This window comes from Mobula birostris, chromosome 10 (genome assembly GCF_030028105.1).
Source record: "Mobula birostris isolate sMobBir1 chromosome 10, sMobBir1.hap1, whole genome shotgun sequence".
NCBI lineage: Eukaryota > Metazoa > Chordata > Chondrichthyes > Myliobatiformes > Myliobatidae > Mobula > Mobula birostris.
This window is the reverse complement of record NC_092379.1, coordinates 12,179,473-12,204,348: the sequence shown is the minus strand read 5'-3', so window position 1 is coordinate 12,204,348 and position 24,876 is coordinate 12,179,473. Positions and strand designations below refer to the sequence as shown.

Sequence of the window (24,876 nt, the reverse complement as noted above, 5' to 3'; positions counted from 1 at the left end):
TGTTGGGGGGTGGGAACTGAAGAGACTGGGGAAGAGGCGGTTGGCTCACAAATAGAGAAAGCTTGGAGACAGTGGGTGGGGGAGGATAGGTAGGTGATCGAGAAGGACGCGCTCAGACCTGCGGTTTGAGATGTCTATTTTAACGCAAGGAGTATTGTGAACAAAGCAGATGAGCTTGGAGCATGGATCAGTACTTGGAGCTATGATGTAGTGGCCATTACAGAGACTTGGATGGCTCAGGGACAGGAATGGTTACTTCAAGTGCCGGGTTTTAGATGTTTCAGAAAGGACAGGGAGAGAGGCAAAAGAGGTGGGGGTGTGGCACTGTTGATCAGAGATAGTGTCACGGCTGCAGAAAAGGTGGACGTTATAGAGGGATTGTCTCTGGAGTCTCTGTGGGTGGAGGTTAGGAACAGCAAGGGATCAATAATGTTACTGGGTGTTTTTTATAGGCTGCCAAATAGTAACAGGGATATTGAGGAGCAGATAGGAAAACAGATCCTGGAAAGGTGTAATAACAGTTATCATGATGGGAGATTTTAATTTCCCAAATATTGATTGGCATCTCTCTACAGGAAGAGGTTTAAATGGGGTGGAGTTTGTTTAGTGTGTTCAGGAAGGTTTCTTGACACAATACAGGTTTCCCCCACTATCCAAAAGTAGAGCATTCCTATGAAACCTTTCATAAGCCGAAATGGCATAAAATGAAGAAGCAATTACGTACCATTAAGTTATATGGGTATATTAAGTAGTAGATGTAGTGTATATGGATTTCAGCAAGGAATTTGATAAGGTATTCCATATAAGGCTTAGTAAGCAAGTAAGGAGGCATGGGATCCAAGGGGACATTGCTTTGTGGATCCAGAATTGGCCTGCCCACAGAAGGCAAAGAGTGATTGTAGATGGGTCATATTCTGCATGGAGGTCTGTGACCAGTGGTGTGCCTCAGGGATCTGTTCTGGGACCCTTACTCTTCATGATTTTTATAAATGACCTGGATGAGGAAGTAGAGGGATGGGTTAGCAAGTTTGCTGATGACACAAAGGTTGGAGGTGTTGTGGATAGTGTGGAGGGCTGTCAGAGGTTACAGCCGGACATTGATAGGATGCAAAGCTGGGCTGAGAAGTGGCAGATGGAGTTCAACCCAGTTAAGTGTGAAGTGGTTCATTTTGGCAGGTCAAATATGATGGCAGAATATAGTATTGATACTAAGACTCTTGGCAGTGTGGAGGATCAGGGGGATTTTGGGGTCTGAGTCCATAGGACACTCAAAGCAGCTGTGCAGGTTGACTCTGTGGTTAAGGCATATGGTGTATTGGCCTTCATCAATCGTGGAATTGAATTTAGGAGCCGAGAGGTAATGTTGCAGCTATATAGGACCCTAGTCAGACCCCACTTGGAGTACTGTGCTCAGTTCTGGTCACCTCACTACAGGGTGTGGAAACCTTAGAAAGGGTGCAGAGGAGATTTACAAGGATGTTGCCTGGTTTGGGGAGCATGCCTTATGAAAACAGGTTGAGTGAACTCAGCCTTTTCTCCTTGGAGCGACAGAGGATGAGGGGTGACCTGATAGAGGTGTATAAGATGATGAGAGGCATGGATTTTGTGGATAGTCAGAGGCTTTTTCTCAGGGCTGAAATGGTTGCCACAAGAGGACACAGGTTTAAGATGCTAGGAGTAGGTACAGAGGAGATGTCAGGGCCAAGTTTTTTTTTCCCCACTCAGAGAATGGTGTGTGCCGGCAACGGTGGTGGAGGTGAATACGATAGGGTCTTTTAAGAGACTTTTGGATAGGTACATGGAGCTTAGAAAAATAGAGGGCTATGGGTAAGCCTAGTAATTTCTAAGTCAGGGACACATTCGGCACAACTTTGTGGGCCGAAGGGCCTGTACTGTACTGTAGGTTTTCTATGCTTCTAACTCGAATAATCTTGTTTATCTCAAAGATGATCTTTTATAGAAACAAAAGCCAGTCACACCCTCTTTTTTAACACCAAGAATGTTGGCATCCAGAAAATTCTATAAGGTTCTCTAAAGAAAAGACTTCAAGTAGTCACGACAACTAAACAAATTGTTTTATTAATACTTTGTAGCTGTAACATAAATAGTGTACGGTATTATGCAGTCAAGGAATTTTCCAATAATTAAACAAGTTGAAACAGTTGCTCGTACATACTAACCACTAACATGGTCACATTCCACATTTCACTAACCATTCATTCACGGGAAAACTTAAAAAAAAAACTGCCCTTAACTGGAGAACATACAATTCCTTTTCATGGGTCACATGTTACAGCATTTAAATGATTAAAAAAAGGTTGAAACGAAACCAGATACATCTAAAGCAATGATCAGCCTTGTTGTGTCTGCTTCCTGATCAGGATCTTGTTAGGCAGTAGAGAAACACAGCTTCAGCGTATACAGATCAGGCCCATCTGGGGAGAAAAAGAGAGACTACTCAGTGGATAATCCAGTATCAAACATGACTAATATACAGACGAGTGCTGCACAGTGCATTAAAAGTGCTGATTGGCCGCTTTTGGGCCAAATGTTTATTTTATCAACGATGTCTTGTTCAGCTAACTCAATTGCAGTCAGAGCACCACAGCACAGAAACAGGCCCTTCAGTCCATCTAGCCTGTACCAAACTATTATTCTGCCTAGTTCCCATCAACCTGCTCCTGGACCATTGCCCCCCACATCCCTCACATCCATGCACGTATCCAAACTTCTCTTAAATGTTGAAATCGACCCTGCACCCACCACTTCTGTTGGCAGCTCGTTCCACACTCTCACCACTCTGAGTGAAGTTGCCCCCCCTTTGGTTCCCCTTAAACATTTCACCTTTCACCCTTAACCCCCATGACCTCCAGCTCTAGTCTCACCCAATCCTAGTGGAAAAGTCTGCTTGTATCTATACCTCTATCGATTCTCCTCTCATTCTCCTATGCTCCAGGTAATAAAAGTCCTAACCTATTCAACCTTTCCCTGCAAGTCAGGTCTTTAGCTGAGCACAGGCACCAAGCAACCAACATCTGGAACTCTCCCTCTCCATTCCCAGTGAAGATACCACAGCATCTGAACATTATCAAGCGATGTCCACCCATCTCTCTGCACAACTGCATGATCTTCATTGTTCCCCAGCACTGGATCTTCACTAACCAAAGAACCTCAGTTTAACACCCCCATGAAAATTTCATAAACCTGAAGGAATATTTCTAATGGTATGACCACCTCAAAATATCTCCACTGATATCACCGAAGGCAAACTTGAACCTGAGGGATCCAACTGGCATGCCAATGTCCCAGAAGCAAAATAAAAGAGCAAAATCCTACTTATCTACAGGTCTCAAAGTAAGGCTGGAGGCTTTGGTAATTTTGTTCTCTGGTCAAGTTTTACAAAACGATTACAAATTTGTTTTTTTTTGGCGCGTGCGATGTTGGTGTGACGCCTCTTTCATGCCTTTACACAGTGCAGAGCGAGAGAGAGGCCGTGTGGCACGCCACTCCCCACACAGACATATCGCAGCATTTTCCCCTTTATTTTACGAGGTCCAGTTGCGATCTCAACACTCAACTCGGCACGGATGGAAAGCGTACTCGGGAGCAGACCCGGCTGGGTTCGAACTTGAGAACCTCCGTTCCAGAGTCCGGCACTGATGTCATTGTGCCACCAGCCGGCCCAAATTTAAGTTCTTTAGTCCACTGGCCTGTCCCAGTGTTGCTGCTGCTTTTAAGAAACTTTCCTTCCACCTCATCTCACTTATATAATCTGTACTCCCCACCGCCACCCACTATCACTCCATGTAGTCACAGATCCCAAATTTCCCATTAATGACCATATTTTGAGTTTGTCTTGCCAGAAACTAAAAGCTCTCTATTACCATCAACTTTAAGCCCCATCCCCTGAACTTCCACTCTCAGCCACATTTCAGCTCATCTTCCAGAGAAAGAAATCACTGTTCAATACTCTGATATTCAGGTTCTGTCTGGTATTGCACCTGTAAATAGCCTCATTTTAAGCTAAAGTGCCCCTTCCCCTCACCTTCTACCACTTCCAGTCAGACATCCTTCCGTATTGGAAGATATACTTCAAAAAGCAAAGAAAAAAAGTACATTTCTAGATTCTATACCAAGCGTGTTAATATCAAAATAACTTAAAGTCAAGAATGCTTCACACAGTTTACCTCAAAGAATCAGTTTCAGAGTTCAGGATGGAAAAATGTACCTGGATTTTTTAGCCTGTAGTGATTAAGCATAACCAGTGCCTCAAAAGCATCGGTCTTGGATTCGTACTCCAGGAGCCCAGAAGAACTTTTCTCACCTACAAAAGTGAGAATTTTGGGGAAAGTGAATAACTTTTATAAATTCCTTTGATACGAACTCCCAATATCAACATTAGTGAGGATTGAGGGGAGACCAGAGCTACATGAAACTGATACTCTTAAAAGAAAAGCTATTAATAAAATAAATTTATACACAAAGCTGAGTTATAGTCCGCTACCCGGAACGCTGCATTTGGGGTCCAGTTGTGTTAAAGTATTACAACTGAATTATCCTTAACTGACACAATTTCCAAGATGGAGTTAAACCATGCAGGGAATGCAATCTACAAATCTTAACAGGAATAAATGAAAGTGGAAATCGTGTTAAATGTATGGAATCCAGTTTCCAGCAATGCTAGCCTTTGTGGCATTAACTCCCGTATGAACCAATCTAACACTTATCCCCAATTTCGTTATCTAATTTTCTAGCACAACGATGAAGGATGCTTCGCCAACTGTGCTTCTGATTTACACTTCTCCCTCATTCCAACATACCTTCTTCAGCCCCATGACTTCTGCCAATGTCAGCTACAAGCCACAATTCCCATGGGTACAAATGTTTCCTGTAAGAATTCTATTCCCTTCTTCAAGAGCAACAAATTAAGATAACACCTTTCATACCATGGCTTCCAAAATACTTTTCTTAGCTAAGCCTTCCCCTCTAATGTGCTTGAGACCTCTACTCTGTCAGACTGCCTGCATGCAGAGACTTATTTCCAACCATCTCCAGTGTAGTGCTTGCAAACACACTATCCAACAAGTTCCAACCCTTTGTAAAAATATTTCACTCAACTTCATCCAATGCCCCTGAAGCACTTTCCAGGTCCTTGCACTGTGCTGCTGCTACAAAAGCAAAGAATTTCACATTGTAAGTCAGTGATGATCAGATCCTGGGCATCTCAGTTTGTCCCTAAGTATCTGAAGAGGAAAGATCTCAATATTACGAGTGAGGTGAAAATGCTCCAAGCTAACCCTATCTTAATAGGACTCAACTCCTTGCTACCAATCGATACAAAATGAGATTTTAATCTAACCGTTTAGCTGCAGGAACAATTAAATCGAAATTAGAAACATACAGCCTAGCTTGTCTAAGCTGACCATGGTAGCAAAAGTGTTAGCTTAATCTCAGGGATGAAGAATGGAATTCTTACAGAAAAGACTTGTATCTGTGGAAATTGTGGCTTGCAGTAGACAACAATCCCAATTGCCTGCATTAGGCCTGTATCCCTCTATGGCTTTTCTGGAAAAACCTGCCCTGATGCCTTTTAAATGTAATTGTATCTATCTACCTGGCAGTCCAGTAACCACCATACTCCGTGGGGGAAAGATCTATTCCTCAGATCGCGGGTTCCCAACCTTTTTTTATGCCATGGATCCCTACCATTAACTTCAGGGTGCGTGGACCCCAGGTTGGTAACCCCTGCATCAGATCTCATTTAAGCCACACCCCCACCTCACCTTAAAACAGTGCCCTGTACTTCTAGACTCACTTTTCCTGAAGAGGAAAGACAACTTAGCCATCTATGCCTTTCAGCCTTCTACATTTCACTGAGAATAAAACCCGTTTCTACAATCTCATACAATTATAGCATCCTCATTCTCGGCAACATCCTGGTTAATCCCTTCTGAACTCTTTATTGTGATAACATCCTTCCTGTAGTGTCACAATTAGAGCTGGACACAATACAAGGGCAGTCCATTTAATGTTCTGTACAGCTGCAGTTATTTGGCAGAAACAACCCACTATTTATATTCAGTCGGATTAAATTCATGAAACTTCAGGATTTCTTTGGATAAGTTATCAACAGCTGTGTACTCCCAAGATTCCACAGATTGTAAATCTGAACACTTACTGGGTAGGTTAATTGGTCATTGTAAACTGTCCCTTGACTTAGGTTAGGGTTAACTCGGGGTTGCAGGGGCTTGATGGGACAGAAGGATACTGTCTATCAGCACTTTAACGGGTGCACAATTTCTATTCAGCTGACACAAAAAGGCAATACAAACATACGTATGCAAAACACCTGGTGAAAGTCACAAGTGAACAGCTTGAACAAAAAAAAAGCAAGGAGTGAAAACCAAGGGAGCAGTTTCGAATGAATTGATTTGAGTTAAAAAAAAAAGTTATTACTATTAACATTGTACCAGGAAACTATGGAGTGTTTTCATTCTACTGAAGAACACTTAGGGATTTGTTATTTCAGCCCTACGAGTGCTTCCCATGTCCCATCTACGGGAAAAATACAACGTAGGCTTTAGAGTACACTCACACCCAATCCAATAATCAGGTTAAACCTAACAAATAGCTGTCTCACTGTATTAAAAGCTAGCGATCAGTCCAAATGATGTAATAAATTCAGAACATTTATACTAAAAACTATTGGTAAAACAACTCTTCATCCAAAAACAAGATCATTATCGAAATTATTTCCAAAAAAAAGGTGCAACTTTATATTGATCACAAACACGAGACAGTTTGCAGATGTAAAGCAACATACACAAAATACTGGAGGAACTTGGGTCAAGCAGCATCTATAGAAAGCAGTAAACAGTTGACCTGAAGAGTAAACTAGAAGGGTCTCTGCCTGAAATGTCGACTGTTTTCTCTTTCCATTGATGCTGCCTGACCTGCTGAGTTCCTCCAGCATTTTGCATTGCAACTTTATATTGATCCCAGTCCTGACTAAGGCCTTTGGTATGAAATGTCGATTCTTTATTCCTCTCCATAGATGCTGCCCAACCTGTTCCTCCAGCATTTGTGTGTTACTCTAGTTACAAACAGAAGCTTTAGTAGCCAAGATTTAAACTTTGTAGTCTCTTCCAGGTATCATTGTCATTAACCAGCATCTTTTAACTACACTTTCATTTATCTGAAGGCATTTCAACTGATGATACAAGCATACTCTGCTCTATCAGACTTATCAGTGACATATGACATGAAATTGGTTTATGGGTAACAACAGTGCAAAGATAAAAATCTACAAATTGTATAAATAGCCAAGGAACAATGAAGTAGCGTTCATGGACCATTCAGATATCTGATGGTGGAAGGGAAGAAGCTGTTCTTGAGTGAGAGTTTTCAGGCTTCTGTACCTCCACCCCAATCATGGTAACAAGAAGAGAGCATATTCAGGATGGTGAGGGTCTGTGAAGATTGATGCTGCCTTCTTGAGGCACTGCCTTTTGAAGGTGTCCTTGATGTTATCCATTTTACCCATTTATTTAATTTGACTTATTTGTTATTGTTCAGATACTTAACCAGAAGTCATTGCTGCCCATCAGTTTGGTTCAGGTTCACCTTAAAACCGTTGTTATTGTTCCTCCTCGCACGTTGTGCGGCAAACTTGCCATTTCTTTAGTTGTTAGCTCTATGCTCAACCCAACTCAGATGTAAAGGTTACAAGGTGCCAGCTGGATTTGAACCTGGCACCACCTCCCTTGAAATCTGGTACAGATGTCACCTCACCTCTGGCCGGCTACATCTTAAAATTATCCAGCCCCAACTCAGGAAATCAGTAATCAATATTTCTACCCGTTGAACACAAAAGTCAGATTATTGCAACAAGGTCTACATCTACAGTGGCTTCAACATAACCATACTGGATTTTGTGTGAAATTCCACTGAGATAATAATGGACTTTATATTTAATAAAAGGCTATGGAATGTTGTATCAACACACATCAAAGTTGCTGGTGAACGCAGCAGGCCAGGCTGCATCTCTAGGAAGAGGTACAGTTGACGTTTCAGGCCGAGACAGAAACACTGTCCTGGATATGAAATGACATGGCGCGCAGACTCCCTGTAGTAAGAGATTTGAAAGTGGGATGGGGAGGGGGAGGTAGAAGACAGGAGGGGGAGGGATGGAGCTAAGAGCTGAAAAGTTGATTGACAAAAGCGATATTGTATCCTTTTGCCAATCAACTTTCCAGCTCTTAGCTCCATCCCTCCCCCTCCTGTCTTCTCCTATCATTTTGGATCTCCCCCTTCCCCATCTCTTACTATCTCTTCTTTCAGTTAGTCCTGACGAAGGGTCTCGGCCTGAAACGTCGACCGTACTTCTTCCTATAGATGCTGCCTGGCCTGCTGCATTCCACCAGCACTTTGTGTGTGTTGCTTGAATTTCCAGCATCTGCAGCTTTCCTCGAGTTCGTGTTCACACTAAGGTGTGTCAGTTTTCTTTTTCCTGTTATGAATTTAACCCTTTGCTCACCTCAAGGTTGGGTGTGGATGCATCACCCGTTGCTACAAGTAACAGATGAGAAAACGCACTTGCAGGCCTTGTAATAAGTTGACGGGTGTAAAATGCTTATTATGCTTTAAATACAAAGACATATTTAAAATACTTTTACATAACTCAACTAAGATGGAAGGTATAATCAGCATGGTTTGTGGAGTTCATGTTATGATGTGTTTCTGGTTTCTCTTTTTTTAAAAACTGGTATTTTGTGCAATTTTGATTGGGGTGGACTGGTAACGAATGACAGCGTTAGATCGAATTGAACTAAAGTGAATATTCCTAGAAGGTTTCAATGACTTTGTGAGCTGGTGTTTTATTTTGTGTTTTTGCTTGTCTCTTTTTTTTCCCAACCATTTGCGCAGTTTGCTCTTTATGTTGGATGTTTCATGTTTTTCTTTGAATGGGTTCCATGGTGTGTCTGTTTTGTGGCTGTGTGGGGGAAGACAACTCTCAGGGTTGTACACGGTATACATACTTTCATAACAATAAATGTATTTTGAATCTTTGAGATTAATAAAGGATTTTTGTAGGATTAAGGTGACGCCTACTTTAATCCCATATTACACTATAAACTATGCACTAATAACAATACAAATGCTGGGGCAGACACCTTCATCTTGTTAGGAAATGAACCTTAAAAATAGTTTTCTATAGAACTCTGAGCCACCCAAATTAAATGGATGTGATTGGTTGTTAGTTTAAGACTATCACAAGGTACTTTTAACAAGGATACACGTACTTCCCCATAGTTCAAATTTCACTGAAAGAAAAAAATAGAATAAAAATTTATGTCCTACCTTGATTTCCTTTAGATCCAGCTGGTCCGGTTTGGATAACGGAAGAAACAAATACAAATTTATATTTAATAAAGGTTCTTCCTCCTAGAGAATTCATATACAACCTGCAGCATAATCTGTTGCCCAAAAATGAATCACAGAAGGCTTTATTTAGTAGCACTCAAGAACAAGGAATGATCCCCATTATAATGGCAACTCTCTACACTCCAGGAATAACCCATTCACTGGAATTGCATGAGAGCAATTCATATTGTCAGGTATATTCTTTTAAGATCTTAGCTCCAACATAAATAATTTGGAAACTTCCCAAATCTCAAATATAGATAAATGCCTCCATTTTTCTAGTCGATACAAGGCAGTAAGTTTACCTGCCTCATACATAGATGGAGCTCCAGGGAAACACAAACACCACCCTCAAAGGACTAGATTTGTAACAGCACTATTTTCACTGAGTGTTTGAAGACTAACACTGTATTCTGAGAACATTTCTCACACACACAGAGCAACATTACTTGAAGGTTAAGTAGAGCCACAAATCACTTACTTTTCCCACTGAAAAATATGACACTTTTAGGCCTCTTCACATCAACTTTGTCCGATATCTGGAAAACAATGCAAAATTACAAGCCTGCTCTCTGCAAATACAAGCATTAGTTGCAAAATAGCCAATCCAGGAAATCAAACATTTAAAGTTAAAAGCAAAAATAAAGCTAAATTTTAGTCTTTCAACCCGTGCACTAGAGGCATATTCGTTCCCTCCATCACTAACTCAGTATTTGTTGTGTATGCCATCATTATTCACCCAGGCTACTAAGAAAGCCCCTTCCAAACCAGTGACCTCTACCTCAGAAGGACAAAAGCTTCTGGCACGTAAGTACTAAGCCAAGCACCTTCCTGAATGCAGAGTCCATATCCTGGAATTCCTAAATGAACACCACTGTAAGAGTACCTCCACTAGAACTCCACCAGTTTGTCACCGATTCTCAAGGGTGATTAAGGACGGACAATACAGTTTGGTATTTCCTGGCAAGCCCAGAAAGCGACTAAATTATTAAAAAAAAATCAAATATTTAATGTTATTATCATTATACAATTCACACTCTTCCAGGTTGAAATACAGCAAAAGTGATGAAAACCAAAATTTCCAAACCTAGTTTGTTAGGGCACATTCTGGAGATGTGCAATATAGCAAATATTAATTTCAACAGGAACCAGTCTTCAGATCTGAATATGGATTGTAGATTGAATTTAAAAGCAGGTTGGAACAATAGTATTCCTGAAGCTGCATTGTAGAGTAAATTGCAGACCAGGAAACAGCCAACTGACCTGAAATGTCTGCACATACATGAATGCAATCAACATGCCATTGCATGTATACGACTTAGACCACAATAGTTAACACTAATTTTAAAGTGTGTTGGTGGAAAGGCCCAGGTATTTGAAAAATTACATGCAACTCAAAAGCAGCATTATCAGGATCTTGTAAATTGTCCTGTTAGCTTGTTCTTTAGTATATAAAGATGTGCTGTAATGTTGAGCTGGGGAGTCTCTCTCTCTCTGTCGTGACCCCTAAGGTTGTGAGCTTGTGTTTGCCCTGAATAGACTTTTATATCTACCAGCTGCACCCCGATGACTCTGTTCACAGTCACGACACTAAATCAAAAGCAATGGATGAAACAAAAACAAAAATCTAAAATTAGCTGAAGATATAGGTTTTGGTAAATACACTTCTAAATGGATACCTGCAGGAAAATGTTTGGGATTCTCTCCTCCGGAGGACTACGATTATTCAAAGAGAAATCAAGTTTTTGGGCATTGGGGAAATCAGGTTTGGAAAGTGGATTGATATAATCAAACATCCTAAAACGGGGTACCTGACCCTTTTTTATGCTATGGACCAATACAGTTAAGGGGTCCGTGGACCCTAGGTTGGGAAATGCTGCCTAAATGGACCGAACAGGTTTGATGATTCACACGGCTGACATCTGTATGAGGAAGTCTTCAGATTTACCAGAATAACAGAGCCCCAAGGCTCCTTGGGCATTTCTATTTTGTACACAGCACTATTTCAGAATAATGAGGTGCACAAAGGGAAAGCTGTTTCAGAGAAATACTACATACAAACCTGATAGAATACTTCTTCAACAGTGCCTGGAGGAGCACTGAAGAAATGCAGCATGTTGTTCGGCTTCTGGATTCGATTTTTGGCAGCTTGCTTCACATTGGTGAATCGGTTGTTTCGATTAGTTGAATAGTCCTTGAAACTACAAGAGCCGTCTTCCAACTCAAATGATTGGCCAGGGACAATTACCTTTTGTTTTGATACACTGTGGGGAAAGGAGGGGAAAAAACCCTCAGTGAAATAAAGGCAGAGGTTTAGCTACTGATTACAAATCTGAAGATCTGAACTGAATCCTGTGACTGTTTCAAATCCCACTCAGATTTAAGTATATAGGCAGTATCAGAAAGTGACCACAAAATTAGTTGTTCACCAACATCCTTACCAGTCTGACTAAAGATCCTGAGGAGGTAAAACTCAACTGACCTAGAAGTGAATTGCTAGGTCACTTTGCTCTGGGCCATTTGGCCTTGCCACCAATCTCCATTCTACAAATGACATACTCGGAAAACGAATTGGATCCAGCACAGCTGCCTTACCATACGTTTATGTGCTGGTCAAACAGAAAGTTTTCAGTGTTTAGACACGTGAGGGCTCGGTCCACTGCAAATCCATCCCCCATTTCCACCATGGCAGCTCCAGGTTTGCTTTTTAGGAATTTAACCTGTAAGTAGATTTGTAGTTGTTAAGTATAAGTTGAAACATGAGTTTTAAAAAATTCTGGAAAAAAAAGAACCAAGGACTTTCGGAGGGGAGAAAGAGGAAATAGCAATTAGGTAATATTAGTCCACTATTCAAGATAAAACAGTGGAGAATTGATACTGCAGAGACTGGAATGTGAGGCCAAAACAAACTGTTGGAAGAGCTCAGCAAACAAGCAACGTAGGGGGCAGCAAAAGAACAGCAGACATTTTGGGTCAAAATTCGGCTCGAGTCCAGTAGCTTATTTCTATTTGCCAACCATTTCCATAACAATAACTCCCAAATATGCTTCTACACAACACAAGCTCAAGATCACACTTAGTCATCTTAAGTCAACAAGTCATTGTTTGTCACAGAGTGCTACAGCAGTTCAAAAAAAGTGGCTTGCTCCTTTAATTTACATTAAAGTAAATACACACCAGTACTTGTACACATTTTATTTCATATGAGTACTTTAATTTTTTAAGACGTTATGTCCGCCATCCCCGATTTGGTTTGCTACTTTATTTCCAAATACTAGATCTTCTGCTTACTGTTCACAGCTGTTGCTGATTACTGATCGCACTGTTAAGCAATTAACCTTTGATATTAGGCCAGCTACCAATCACTTGCATATTCATTCATTAGAGGCACTCTTAATAGTTGGAGGAATTTCAATCAATATTTGACTCTACCTTTCATGAGAATGTACAGTCTTTTTACATCAGCTCCTTGTGTTCTGTACTGTGATGGTGAATAATAAAACCGCCTTCAAACTACTCAGGACTGAAGTTTAGCTATCTGCCTAGCTTAAAATGGGGAAACTCCCGACTGAGGGCACAATGATATTGTTTATTCAGTATAATTATTGAATGTTGTCTTTTTTTGTTGTCTGTCATTCCAACATACCACAGCAATCGCTTATATGTTTTAAAAAAATACACACACATGTGAATGTATATGGTGAATGTATATGGTGAATGAAGCTGATCCTTGATCTAAACTAAGATAACAATGCAAAGAGATTGTAAACAAGCACTAACAATGTCAAACTTCTTAAAAAAAAGACTAATGCAAAGTCCCATGCAAACATACCTTATGCACATTTCCATAGAGACAGAAAATGTTGAACACTTTGTCTGGGTTCATTCTCTTAGTATCCAGCCCATACACGATCAGGACTGGGCTATCAGCAAGAGGACCATAATCACCATGAGGGGCAAGTGGTGGAGGCTGCTGCACTGAGGAACCATACTGAGAAGAGTAGCGCCGTGAAGGTGGACCCCTACGAGGACCTGCCACTGGAGGAGGTGGTGGAGGAGGACCCATCCCCCTGCCTTCATATCGATGTGGAGGAGTATAATCATCGTCATCGTCGTCATAAAACCCATGGTATGAAGGAGGATAGCCATGACCTGGTCAAAAAGAAAGCAAAGCATGGTCAGATTGCAAAAGATATGTAATTTATTCTGAAAAACCAGAAACAAACTTGTATTTTATGAGTAATCTAATTGCTTTGTAGAAATCACGTGATCTCCGCTTATATTTGCTTAATTCAGCACTGGTCTCCACACTAAAAAATGGGCATTGATTTAAAATAATGTGAACACTATTTTATGGTGAATCTCAGCGACTTCTGGCTGGTGGACAATGAAGTAATGAAAACAAAACACTTTATTAATCACTTTTTCTATTAAACCATCATCGCAAACGATAGCTTGCAACTTCCCTTAGGCCTTGGAGGCTACAATGCAACAGAACTGAGACGGAGAACTGAGAGCAAGGAAGACCAGAGGTTCAATCGACATAAGTGCTGGGCCAAATTGCAAAGGTTGGGTACAGGCTGAAACAAGGCAGCTGGGCTCAGGCATACTTAAGGGCCAGATTGAAAAGATCAGGGTGTTGGGGCCCAAGGCGAGGGAGCTCGCTGTGCCGAACTAAGGGCCTGTGAATAGACTCTTTGTGGTCTTTAGTTCAGAATGCTATGTTTGCATGATTTTATTTTTCCTCTGCACACTGTGTGTTTGATGATCTTTCTTTTAATAATAAAAATAGTTCTTTTGGGTTTCTTTGTTTTGCGGCTATGAATCTCAAGGTTGTATAATGTATATATACTTTGATAATAAATGTACTTTGAAGGTCATGACTATTCACTGTTTTGTAGAATATGATAGAAGTTGAAAGCCAAGCCTGAGGTGAACAATATTGCTACAAAATTTGTAGAATTCTAGAAGTTGGCCAATTCAATTCCTGACAAATCAATACTATATTTAAAACAAGAAACTCTAACAGAATGAAGAAAATTTAACACAAGGGGCCAGCAATTTTAATACATCTGTAATTTAGGGAAGGTACTGCCTAAGAAAGGTGCACCTGAATACCAAGGGAGGCATCTGACCAAAGTTATCCATTGAAACACTTTCAGAGCCACAAGAAATCTGATCTGCCAAAAAATCTGAAGTTCAACACTTTGTCAACCATTACCAACTTAAAAGACAGTAAATGTGGATTTTACTTTTCCAAATCTGGATTTAAAGGGAAGAAAGCAGCAAGATTTTGCATTTCTGTTGAAATGAGTCCTATGGTAGTTCAATAATTTTATTTTGCACTGGAGGTACTGCAAACAAATGGTCTGAGAGGACAGCACAGCCCCATTCCTAGGAAGCACAGCCCCACTCCCTGACAAGAGCAGCTAAATTCAGTGGATTTGGATCTCATCTTTCATTTTATGGCTTAATTCAGTACAGATATTATCTGTACTGAAGCTCAGCAAGGTCAAGCTTAAAAAGGACAAACATTTAGGACTCTAAAGCAATCTAATCTTGAATATGAAGCTCCAGAGGTACTGAGCATGTAAACATTTTAAAATTCAAAATGGAAAGAAAGTTGTTCCTATTGTGAGCAGTTTTGGGCCCCTTATCTAAGAAAGGACGTGGTGGCATTGGAGAGGGTACAAAGGAGGTTCATGAAAATGATTCCGATGTTGAAAGGCTCTGCTCACTGGTACTAAGAATGAGGGGTGACCTAATTGAAACCTATCAAATGTTGGAAGGCCTTGACAGAATGGACGTGGAGAGGATGTGTCCTATGGTGGGGGAGTCTAGGATCAGAGGACACAGCCTTAGAAGAGAGGTGAGTCCTTTTAGAACAGATTTGAGGAGGAATTTCTTTAGTCAGGGAGTGGTGAATCTCTAATTCGTTGCCACAGGCACCCGGGGAGGTCAAGTCTTCATGTATATTTAAAGCAGAGGTCAGTAAGATTCTTCATTAAGGGATACAAGGAGAAGGCAAGAATCTGGGGCTGAGGGAAATGGATCTCCCATGATGAAATGGCAGAACAGATTCGATGGGTCAAATAGCCTAATTCTGCTCCTACATCTTATGTTATGGTCTCACTGAAGCATAATACAAAAAACTGAACATACTGTTTAGTAGTGGGATTTTTCTCTGGCATGATCCACTCACCAAAGCTGGATGGAGCATCGCCAAGCAAGGCAGGTGGTCTTGAACGCTTGCTCGGAGGCTCTGGAATATAAAACAGAAAACTAACGAAACCATTACATACAACAGGAATAAAAAAAAAGCAGTAAAACTGTCACACATGAAGTCCCAACTGCAGCACAAGATTAAGTACCGTTCCCCAAGGATATAATACCAAACAGTTACTAGAAGTCAATTTGAAAGTACGCAGAATAAGACAGAACTAATACAGAAATGTCTACTTACAGCAGCGCTAGGGCACAAGGTCCAAGTGAACATTATCTTACCACTTTTATGCCTCAAACAGCAACAAATGGTTTGAAAGATGGCTCTCCATCAAACATACGGTTGCAAGAAGATTCAACACAGGCTTGAAACTTCAACCCTGCTTCATAGGTTTTACAGTACATGATCATAGAAACAAAAGATTACAATTAGAACATTCTTCTACACATCATAGATCTTTATTTGCATTTAAGCTTACAGCACAGAGGAAATTACAGAAGAAACACATTAACATACGAAAGACTTGATGACCAGATCATGTGAGAAGTGATGAAAGGAAAGCTGTCTTCAGTGTTTGAACCCCAAGATGCAACGTTCAAGTTTATTGGTTCATTTGATAATCTGTGTGAACATATCCTGAAGTGTCCAAGTACATTAGTTTAAAATCAAGTGACAATTGCTTATGCAAATATTAACGATCACCCACATAGAATACAGTTATTGCATTGTGGGCTGTGTTTCAGAATATAGTCTATAATGTAAAACACAGATTTGAAATTTGATCTGTCAGTGAATATGGAATGCTAACGTGTCTGTATCTGACATTTAGGCCATATTATGGGGTTAATACATTTTTCTTTTTAAACTGATCAAACCCAGCCAGTGACCATATCTGCAAAAAGCTTGAATTCAAAGTTCAGCCAAACTAAATTATTTGAGCAGTTTAAAAAAAAGCAACTGGAATGAATGAATCCACAGATTTAATCTATTTATATTTCACCAAAACTGAGCTGAGGTAGCCAAATTTCAGGACTGACTGGGAAGCATATACAGAACCGCCTAGTTGTTTTCTAACGTTACTTTCCTGCAACTTTGACTGGAAACTCGCAAGCTATAGGGAGGGTGAGGTCAGGCTAGGCTTCAACATCAGCAAGCCACTGTCTGCCTGCATATCCCCTGTGGCTTTTCATGTTCAAGTGCAGATAATTTACATTATGTAAAAACAATTAATCTACCCTAAAGCAAACACTGACGCGAGAAGTAGGGGGTTCACGCAGCTCTCTGACCAAATACACCCAAACCTGTTTTTAAAAAAAAAATACTGCCGCAAACTATTGACTACAACATAAAAGGATGTAATGCTGAGGCATTGGTCAGACTGCTCGGAGTAATGAATGCAGTTTTGGACCCTAATCTAAGAAAGGATATGCTGGCACTGGAGAGGGTCCAGATAAAAGTTCACTAGAATGATCCAGGGTTAAAGTATGAGGAACTTTTAATGGCTCTGGGCCTACACTTAATGGAGATCAGAAGAATGAGCGGACAAAATCTCACTGAAACCTATTGAATATTGAAAGGACTGGATAAAATGGGGATTCTAGGAACAGAATACACAACCTCAGAAAAGAAGAAACATCCATTTAGAATAGAAATTCTTCCTAATCTCTTTAGCCAGAGGGCGTTGAACCAAACAAATTCATTGGCACAAGACAGCTATGGAGGCCAAAGTATTGTGTATATTTAAAGATTTTGATTATTAAGGGTGTCAAAGGTTACAGTGAGAAGGCAGAGAATAGGGTTGAGAGAGAACAATAAATCAGACATGACAGAATGGTGGGGCAGACCTGATGGACCAAATGGCCTAATTCTGCTCGTCAAACAACTTGACTGTCAAGGAAACTTAATATTTTCTGAAGTTCCAGAGGTCAATGAATCTTTAACTTTCACTACCAAGTCAAATGCGGAGTCTCAATCACACACATATTCAAGGCAAATGACGATTTTTTGGCGAGGGTTAGAGGGCTAGGGGAGGAAAGTTGTGAATGGAAAAGATCATCCACCATCATGCAAGCAGAGCTGACATGAAGGGCGATCAGCTTGTATAGAGGGAAATCTATCACTGTCATGAGCCAAGTAACCAATTTTGACATTGCACCAATTCCCATAAGGGTACGTAATTAAATTGAGATTAGCATTTCAAAGATCCAATTTAATGAGAGAAATGTATACGATATACATTTTGAAATGCTTTTTCTTTGCAAAACATCCACAAAAAGTGCCCCAAAGAATCAATGACAGTTAAATGTGAGAACACTGAAGTCCCCGCGCCCCCCCCCCCGGCATAAGCAGCAGCAAGGCAACAATACCCCTCCCCCGGCAAAAAAATGCACCCGTTACTGAGCACAAGCGTGAGCTAAGTGATAGCAAAGACATAGACCCTGCAGTTACCCCAAAGACTATCGCACTTCATCCGGCAATTGACAAACCACAGGTTCTCTGCATTTCTTCATGTTTCTATTTTGGAGTGCTCAAACTTCTATCACTTATGACTTACAGATGGAAATTACATCTGCTCAGTAATATCTTTTATCCATTCCATGGTAATAGCACCATCAGGGCTCTCAAGTAGCATATTTCAGTTGAGAGATTCTGTAACAGTTCACATACCCACAGAGGTTTGGCTGAACTTTGAAATACTGCTCATGCATTCCACGGTCACTGCTACATTCAAGCCTGCATGATTTATAAAGGCTATACAAACCCGAAAAGTATCTTACAAGACAGAAACCAGTTAGGGGATTACCATTACATAGCTAAGAACCATTAATCATTTGCCATTTCAGAAATGGCATCCAAAAAAAGTTGGCACAATTAAAGTTGGTTCAGATATCAATTGGTTGCAAGATCTTCCCCCTCAGCCTATACTGCAAGATGCTTTCGGGCGGGGAGAAAAACAGCCCCACTGAAAACTAAAGGCCCTTAATACCACCAGAAGTCAGTGATACATTAGAAATGTGATTGAAGAGAAAATTAATGAATGTGAGAAATAAATAATTCACTCCCTGCCCATACATATATAATGGAACATAGACAATTGGATCAGCATGGATTTGTATACATAAGCAGAGGCAGCTCAAAGGATGAAGCTCAGGTCAAATCTGGAAAAGCATTTGGGACTTGAGGTGATAATGTTTAACAGGTAGAGGCAAAACGGCAACATAAAACCCATTACCAGTGCCACTGCAGGACTGAAATTAAGAAAGTGCAAATACTTGTGTAGCTTGCTATAGGAGCAGCATGTCACTGTTTCTCTTAATGTCATGCTGTTACTTTGGGACACTCAGTAAACAGATCGAAGCTTTCCTGCTCACCGAACTTGAGCTGCTCAAGATGTAGCAGCGGGTCATCAGTTTGAACATTACTCCTCCCTGCATCAATACTAGTCAACCTGCCAATTCCACCAACCCTGCATTTGTTCCCTTTATTCCAGAAGTTTTCTAATAAAGTTTGGTTAGGCTACTTATATGCCAAGCTCTGAATTAGCTTCGCCAAAGGAAGGTATATCTATAAACAAAGATGACTGTTGTATCCTTGGATCAAAAAGGAGACCGTGAGATTTCACTGAAGAACACTATGCAACGCCTAGAGTATGATAACTAATGACAGAGATTCAAACAGAATTAAGGGGAAACCAGGATATTTTCCCTACCCAAACCACCCAGATAATTGCAGAACACAGCTTAGTGGACAGTGGAGGCAGAAGTGCCCATCACACTCAAAAGGAATGGTACAAAAGCCAGGAAGTGGGAGCAATGCCAACAGCTCCACTTTTGGCTGGCTTCAACATGCGCTGAATGACCGAGGTCTGGGTTGGCAATCCTCCACAGGAACAACCTCTGGGATACATGCTTGGCGTTAGACTGCTCTAACTGTCACCAAGACAATGAGATACTGAAACAAACAGCACTGAACTGATTTTTAAATACCATTATTCTATTATTTATTTATTTAGTGTGGAATAGACCCTTCTGGCCCCTCAAGCCATGCCCACCCAGCAATCCTGATTTAACCCTAGCCTAATTATGGGACACTTTACAATGACCAATTAACCTAACAACCAGTACGTCTTTAGACTGTGGGACACAACCCAGACACTCACGGGAAAAACATACAAACTCCTTACAGGCAGCGGGGGGAATTGAACCCGGGTTGCCTCTACTGTAGTGTTGTGCTAACCACTAAGCAACTGTGCCACTATTTCCCCATCTCCCATTTTAAAAATTTCCCATCTTATGCCTCCCACTCACCAGGATTATAACACTTAAGCAATTTAAATCCATCATTTAAAATGAAAGAATTGTTGCTTCGTGTGCCCCCTCACATGGGTATTTAAATAGTTCCGTTAAAATTGATTCTCAAACTACAACAAATGAGAAGTGACATGCTGCTCCATACGTGACAAAAGGATGACAAAATTTGAAATGCTGGGCATTATAAATTCCAACTGTCCCGTTTTTAATGTTTTGCTACCCTCATGCTCTGCATATATACCCTTATCACTGATGTACCTGCTTACAGATGGTATCAGAAAGACTTCTCCTGAAGTAATAGGCTCTCTGGCTGTAGAATTGTCTGCCAAGTGGAAGGAACCTTCATTGATTCTGTATGACTGGAGTATTTAATGCAAAATAGCATCTGTACCGGTGGAATAAAAAGCTACAAGGTCTCAGTGAACATGAGAAAGTGTCACATTTTCCTGCAGCTAACAGGGAGAGGAGGCTTTGTAGATGAATGATTTCAAGTGTCTTCATCTTGTTAGAGGTTTCATGAGGTAGATTTACAGAGAAAACGGGAAATATTTGAGGTGAATTATTCAGGTATTTCATGGTCTTGACAGCTTGAAGAACGTCCTCGCTCAATTGTGTTTTCTTGTGAGTACAGTGTTGATCACATGGATTATTTCTCCCTCTCTCCTTTTGCGCAGTGCTAGCTACGTGACAAGCTGTGGGTGCAGCCGACGTCCAGCGTTGGTAATGCTCACCGTTACGAGTGTATATACAAATGAGCGTCTTGTATTGAAGTCAGTGAATAGAGGCTGTTGAGGAAAGACTGAAGGTTTGCCGTATGAGGAGGATAAGCTTCCAGCAACCTTCGATTTCTGGTTAGCACACTGGCATTGACAGGCACTTCAGAGAAAACCGAGTTTCAACACAATTAAACAAACGGGAAACAATTCTGGGACCATGTTCCAATTGCTGGGGACATTTTCATCAGAAGAACACAAGACTGACAATATTAAGGGGATACTATTGCTGAATTACAAATATCTACCATCATAGTTCAAGGTAACACCAAATAAAGACAGCGGTTGTTTAATCCCCATTTAGATTTGTTTGTCCAATCTCAAGGCTACCTTTAATAGCAGATGACTGAAGGGACAGTGTAAACAAGGTGATCCAGAGTACTTGGCAGATCCCATTCTGTGAAGAACACTCAAAACTCCTACAGATAAATGATTTTGCTCAACCTAGAGCCATTTCTATTGTGGAAATACTGAGAAGGGTGGAAACCGTGAGAAACTAAAATGCAAGCAAGAAATACAGAATTTAAAAAAGGTATTACTCTGTAATTAGCCCACTTTGACATGGCATCAAAGGACAGTCATGAAAATAGCATTTATACATACAATACATTCATTTGCAGAATCTTCACCCTTCAAGATGCTTGAAGATCTTGGGCGAAGAGAGCGAAATATGAAAAATTGCAAAAAATGTACGGCGTGTCCTTGCTCTGACAAGCAATGAGGTGAGAGGTTATTGCTCCGACAAATTAGTAGAAAATTGATAGGCATCTTTGTTGAAATCCATACTCAGAAAGTGAGATTGAATATCTGAAGAACTGAGGTGACCACAAAATGAATTCCCTCACTTCACGCCATTGATGAGCGGCTAAAAATAGATAGTAGTCAGACTGGTCACAAGTACATCTATATAAGAACCCATGTTGAGATACTGTGAAGGTGTTGTAATATATTCCGTAATAATTAAATGCAAAGTATTGAAATCTCAGAACAACATTCTTAATGCAGCTAATTGGAGAAAGCTTTAGCCCTATGCAAATCCCGAATAAAATCAAGCAGCATATTGTTACTGACCAATCATGAAGTGTAAAAACTTAAAATTCTTAAGACTGGAAACAAGAAAGAACACTCACTGATAACACTGTTACCTTAAAACTATAAATCAACATCATACCAAATTCACCAACAGCTAATTTTAACAGTAAACTACTGGCAAAGTAATAGTTTATAACTATTAGTTTGCATTTGTTAAACCCAATCAGAAAACTACTAAATTTGAAACTTTCAGTTACACAAAGAGTTAATCAACTGTTCACCGGGAATAACAGGACAAATGTATTATAGAAATATTTAGTAATGCATTCCCACGTGGAAATAAATTTAAGTTCATATTAAAAATTCACAATAATCATTGAAAAAGTCCCCTGAGGTGTGTAAGCACTTGAACTGCAGAAGACAAGTCATTTCAGAAATTCAAACAGAGTAATTAAGCCAAATCTTATCAGACTCAATTCCCAAAAACACAGCACTGACCGCAGTGTTATCACTAAAGTTTCTATCGAACATTAGAGCACAAATTGTTTGTAGAATCCCTTTTTAAACTAAAAAGGTTCAGTTCTAACCTGCCAATTATTCAGTTGCCTCCACAGAACATTTGATCTGTACTCTAATGGCATTGGCAAATGCTTGGAAATACTTTGAAATTATGAATCAAGTGTAATGCAACAAGTCTCTGAGAAAAATATTAAATTAAGATGGAATACTGATAGTAAATTGCCTCCAGTGATATCCAAGGAAGCAAACAATGCGGTGTATATACATTTTTTTCCTGTACGGTGAAAACCCAAGTATGACAAGTACAATTCAGTGCAAGTAGCTCTCACAATGTATTTAGATATTGCTGTGAGCAGATGTATAGAGATTCAAATATGTCCAGAAAGAAATATATCAAAAGAAAGCAATCTGAGGCTTTGCATTTGTCTACGTGCTTGAATGACAGCTATATTATCACCTTGCTCACACCAATCATTAACTGTACCCCCCCCCCCCTTAAATGTGGCAGGACCAGATAACCAATATCACCAGTGCTGGAAGCTTACCTCAGTGTAGACTCAAGATTTAACCTTTGACTTTCAACCATTATCTAAGAGATCAGGGCCAACGTTAACAAAAATCTTTATCCTATACACTGTCATTGAGATAGTAAACTGCGAAACGGGGGCAAGGAAGTTACAAAAAAAAAGACGAGTACTTCTTGCTCCTCAATTTTACTTTCTACCAGGCATTATGCTAAACTATATGAATCCAAATTAAAGGATGCATTCTGAGACTGAAGGAAATAATTTCAGTTGACTAAAATGACACCTGAAGATGGCTCAGGACAAAAATGTCACAATGTCCATTGAACATCTGTAAAGAGATTATAGCAAATACGTTGATTTAGTAAGTGCGATATCAATGCTTAGCTAGGGAAAAGAAAAACTTGAGAGCCGAAAGACTCCAGTGATAACTTAACAGAGAAGCAACAAAAATGTTATTCAGCCTCGCTAATATTCAAATCTTAACAATGCAGCGTTGGTGCTGAATCTCCACAACTAATCCCAATTCCTACAATAATCAAAATAACATTGACAAAGGTGCTGAAACAACACTGACAAAATGGCTACTGGTTTCACTAAATTCTATTACAGCCCATGCGAGTCTTCGGCACATATATATAGCTAGGGTACCTAAGACACTTACACAGTACTGTATTGGTCGACATGGAGCGTCACGGGAGGTGTGGAACAGATGGCAGGAGTGCCGGGCCGGGGGTTCAGTCACACCCAGCCCTGAGACACCAGGGAAGGTCATTTGATTCCAAACAATTCGTTTATTGATTACAGAATGTTTCTCTGGTGCTTCCTACTCCCTCCCCTCTCCTTTCCTCCTTTCCCAACCATAACTCCCTACTTCCTGCCCCCTTCCCACACTCAGTCCACAAATGAGACCCATATCAGAGTCAGTTTTACCACTCACACATCATGAAATTTGTTTTTTTTTGTAGCAGCAGTAGTGCAACACATGAAATTATTACAGTACTGTGCAGAAACCTCAGGCACCCTAGCTAAATATATGTGCCCAAGACTTTTGCACAGTACTGTATATAACCTGCTATATCAGAAAAAGGCAAATCTTTATAGGACTAGCTTTTAAAATTAGCCTTCAAATCAAAAAGAGCAGGGAATAAATGAAAAATGGCTTCATTCACATAAAAATGTACTTGGCCTGAGGAACTCCACAGCACTGTCACAGCCTCAATTTCCTCTACCTTCGGGATGCACCAAGACTCTGAAAACACTATAGTTTTCACTTAAAGCCTATGATACCCTAAACATATCACACTGCTGACTATCTTAAGAAAATCAACATGAAAAAGATTGTAACCATAGCTGATACCTACACTAACATGTCAGTATTGAAAATAACATGGATTACAGAACAAGTTATTGCCTTCAGAGGGGGAGAAGAGGAATGGAGAAGAAAGAACATTTCTTCAGTGAAGTTAAAATTAACCATGGAGATAACTTGCATTTAAATATGTCCTAAGCTGGAGAAACTTCAGTTCCCAGGCATTTCACAGCATAGCAATATAAGAGTTTCCATGTTGCCATGTGGAAGAGATGTACAAGGAAAGAATTCCAGAGCTTGGGCCAAAGTTATATCTGAAGTAGCAGGAACTAGGGAGTTACACACACAAAATGTTGGAGGAATTCAGCAGGCCAGGCAGTATCTATGGAAAAAAGTACAGTCGACATTTCAGGCTGAAATGCTGACTGTAGTTTTTTCTCCATTGATGCTGCCGGCCTGCTGAATTCCTCCAGCAACTGCAGATTTTCTCGTTTGGAATAAGAGTTGTTAACACCCAACAGTCCAGAGGCAGAGGTGTGGTTTCCAAAGAAGTGTAAAATGATACAAAACTGAGGGATTTAAACATCTGGCAGAGTATAAAAAGCAGTTCATCTTCAGCAAATTGGAAAAGTACCAAAAAAGTGAACAAATTTAAGTGCTAAAATGCCAACTTTGTTCAAATAATTCAGACTGACAGTTTGCACATATCAAACCAAATTTGGATTTATCCCTATATTCTACATATATATAATAAAACTAA

General features: G+C 40.2%; 1 protein-coding gene across 1 annotated transcript in view; it reads right to left on the bottom strand.

The window, feature by feature from the left end:
* Positions 1-2,053: 2,053 nt before the first annotated feature.
* The window catches only part of LOC140203827 (heterogeneous nuclear ribonucleoprotein L-like), a 38,229-nt gene continuing 15,406 nt past the window's right edge, over positions 2,054-24,876 (bottom strand). The window contains exons 7-14 of the mRNA XM_072269929.1: positions 15,626-15,685; positions 13,256-13,575; positions 12,019-12,143; positions 11,486-11,687; positions 9,905-9,962; positions 9,361-9,381; positions 4,229-4,324; positions 2,054-2,435 (exon numbers count right to left, since the gene is read on the bottom strand). Coding sequence (XP_072126030.1) covers positions 2,389-2,435; positions 4,229-4,324; positions 9,361-9,381; positions 9,905-9,962; positions 11,486-11,687; positions 12,019-12,143; positions 13,256-13,575; positions 15,626-15,685 — 929 coding nt within the window. The 3' untranslated portion in view covers positions 2,054-2,388. The remainder of the gene's footprint in view (positions 2,436-4,228; positions 4,325-9,360; positions 9,382-9,904; positions 9,963-11,485; positions 11,688-12,018; positions 12,144-13,255; positions 13,576-15,625; positions 15,686-24,876) is intronic.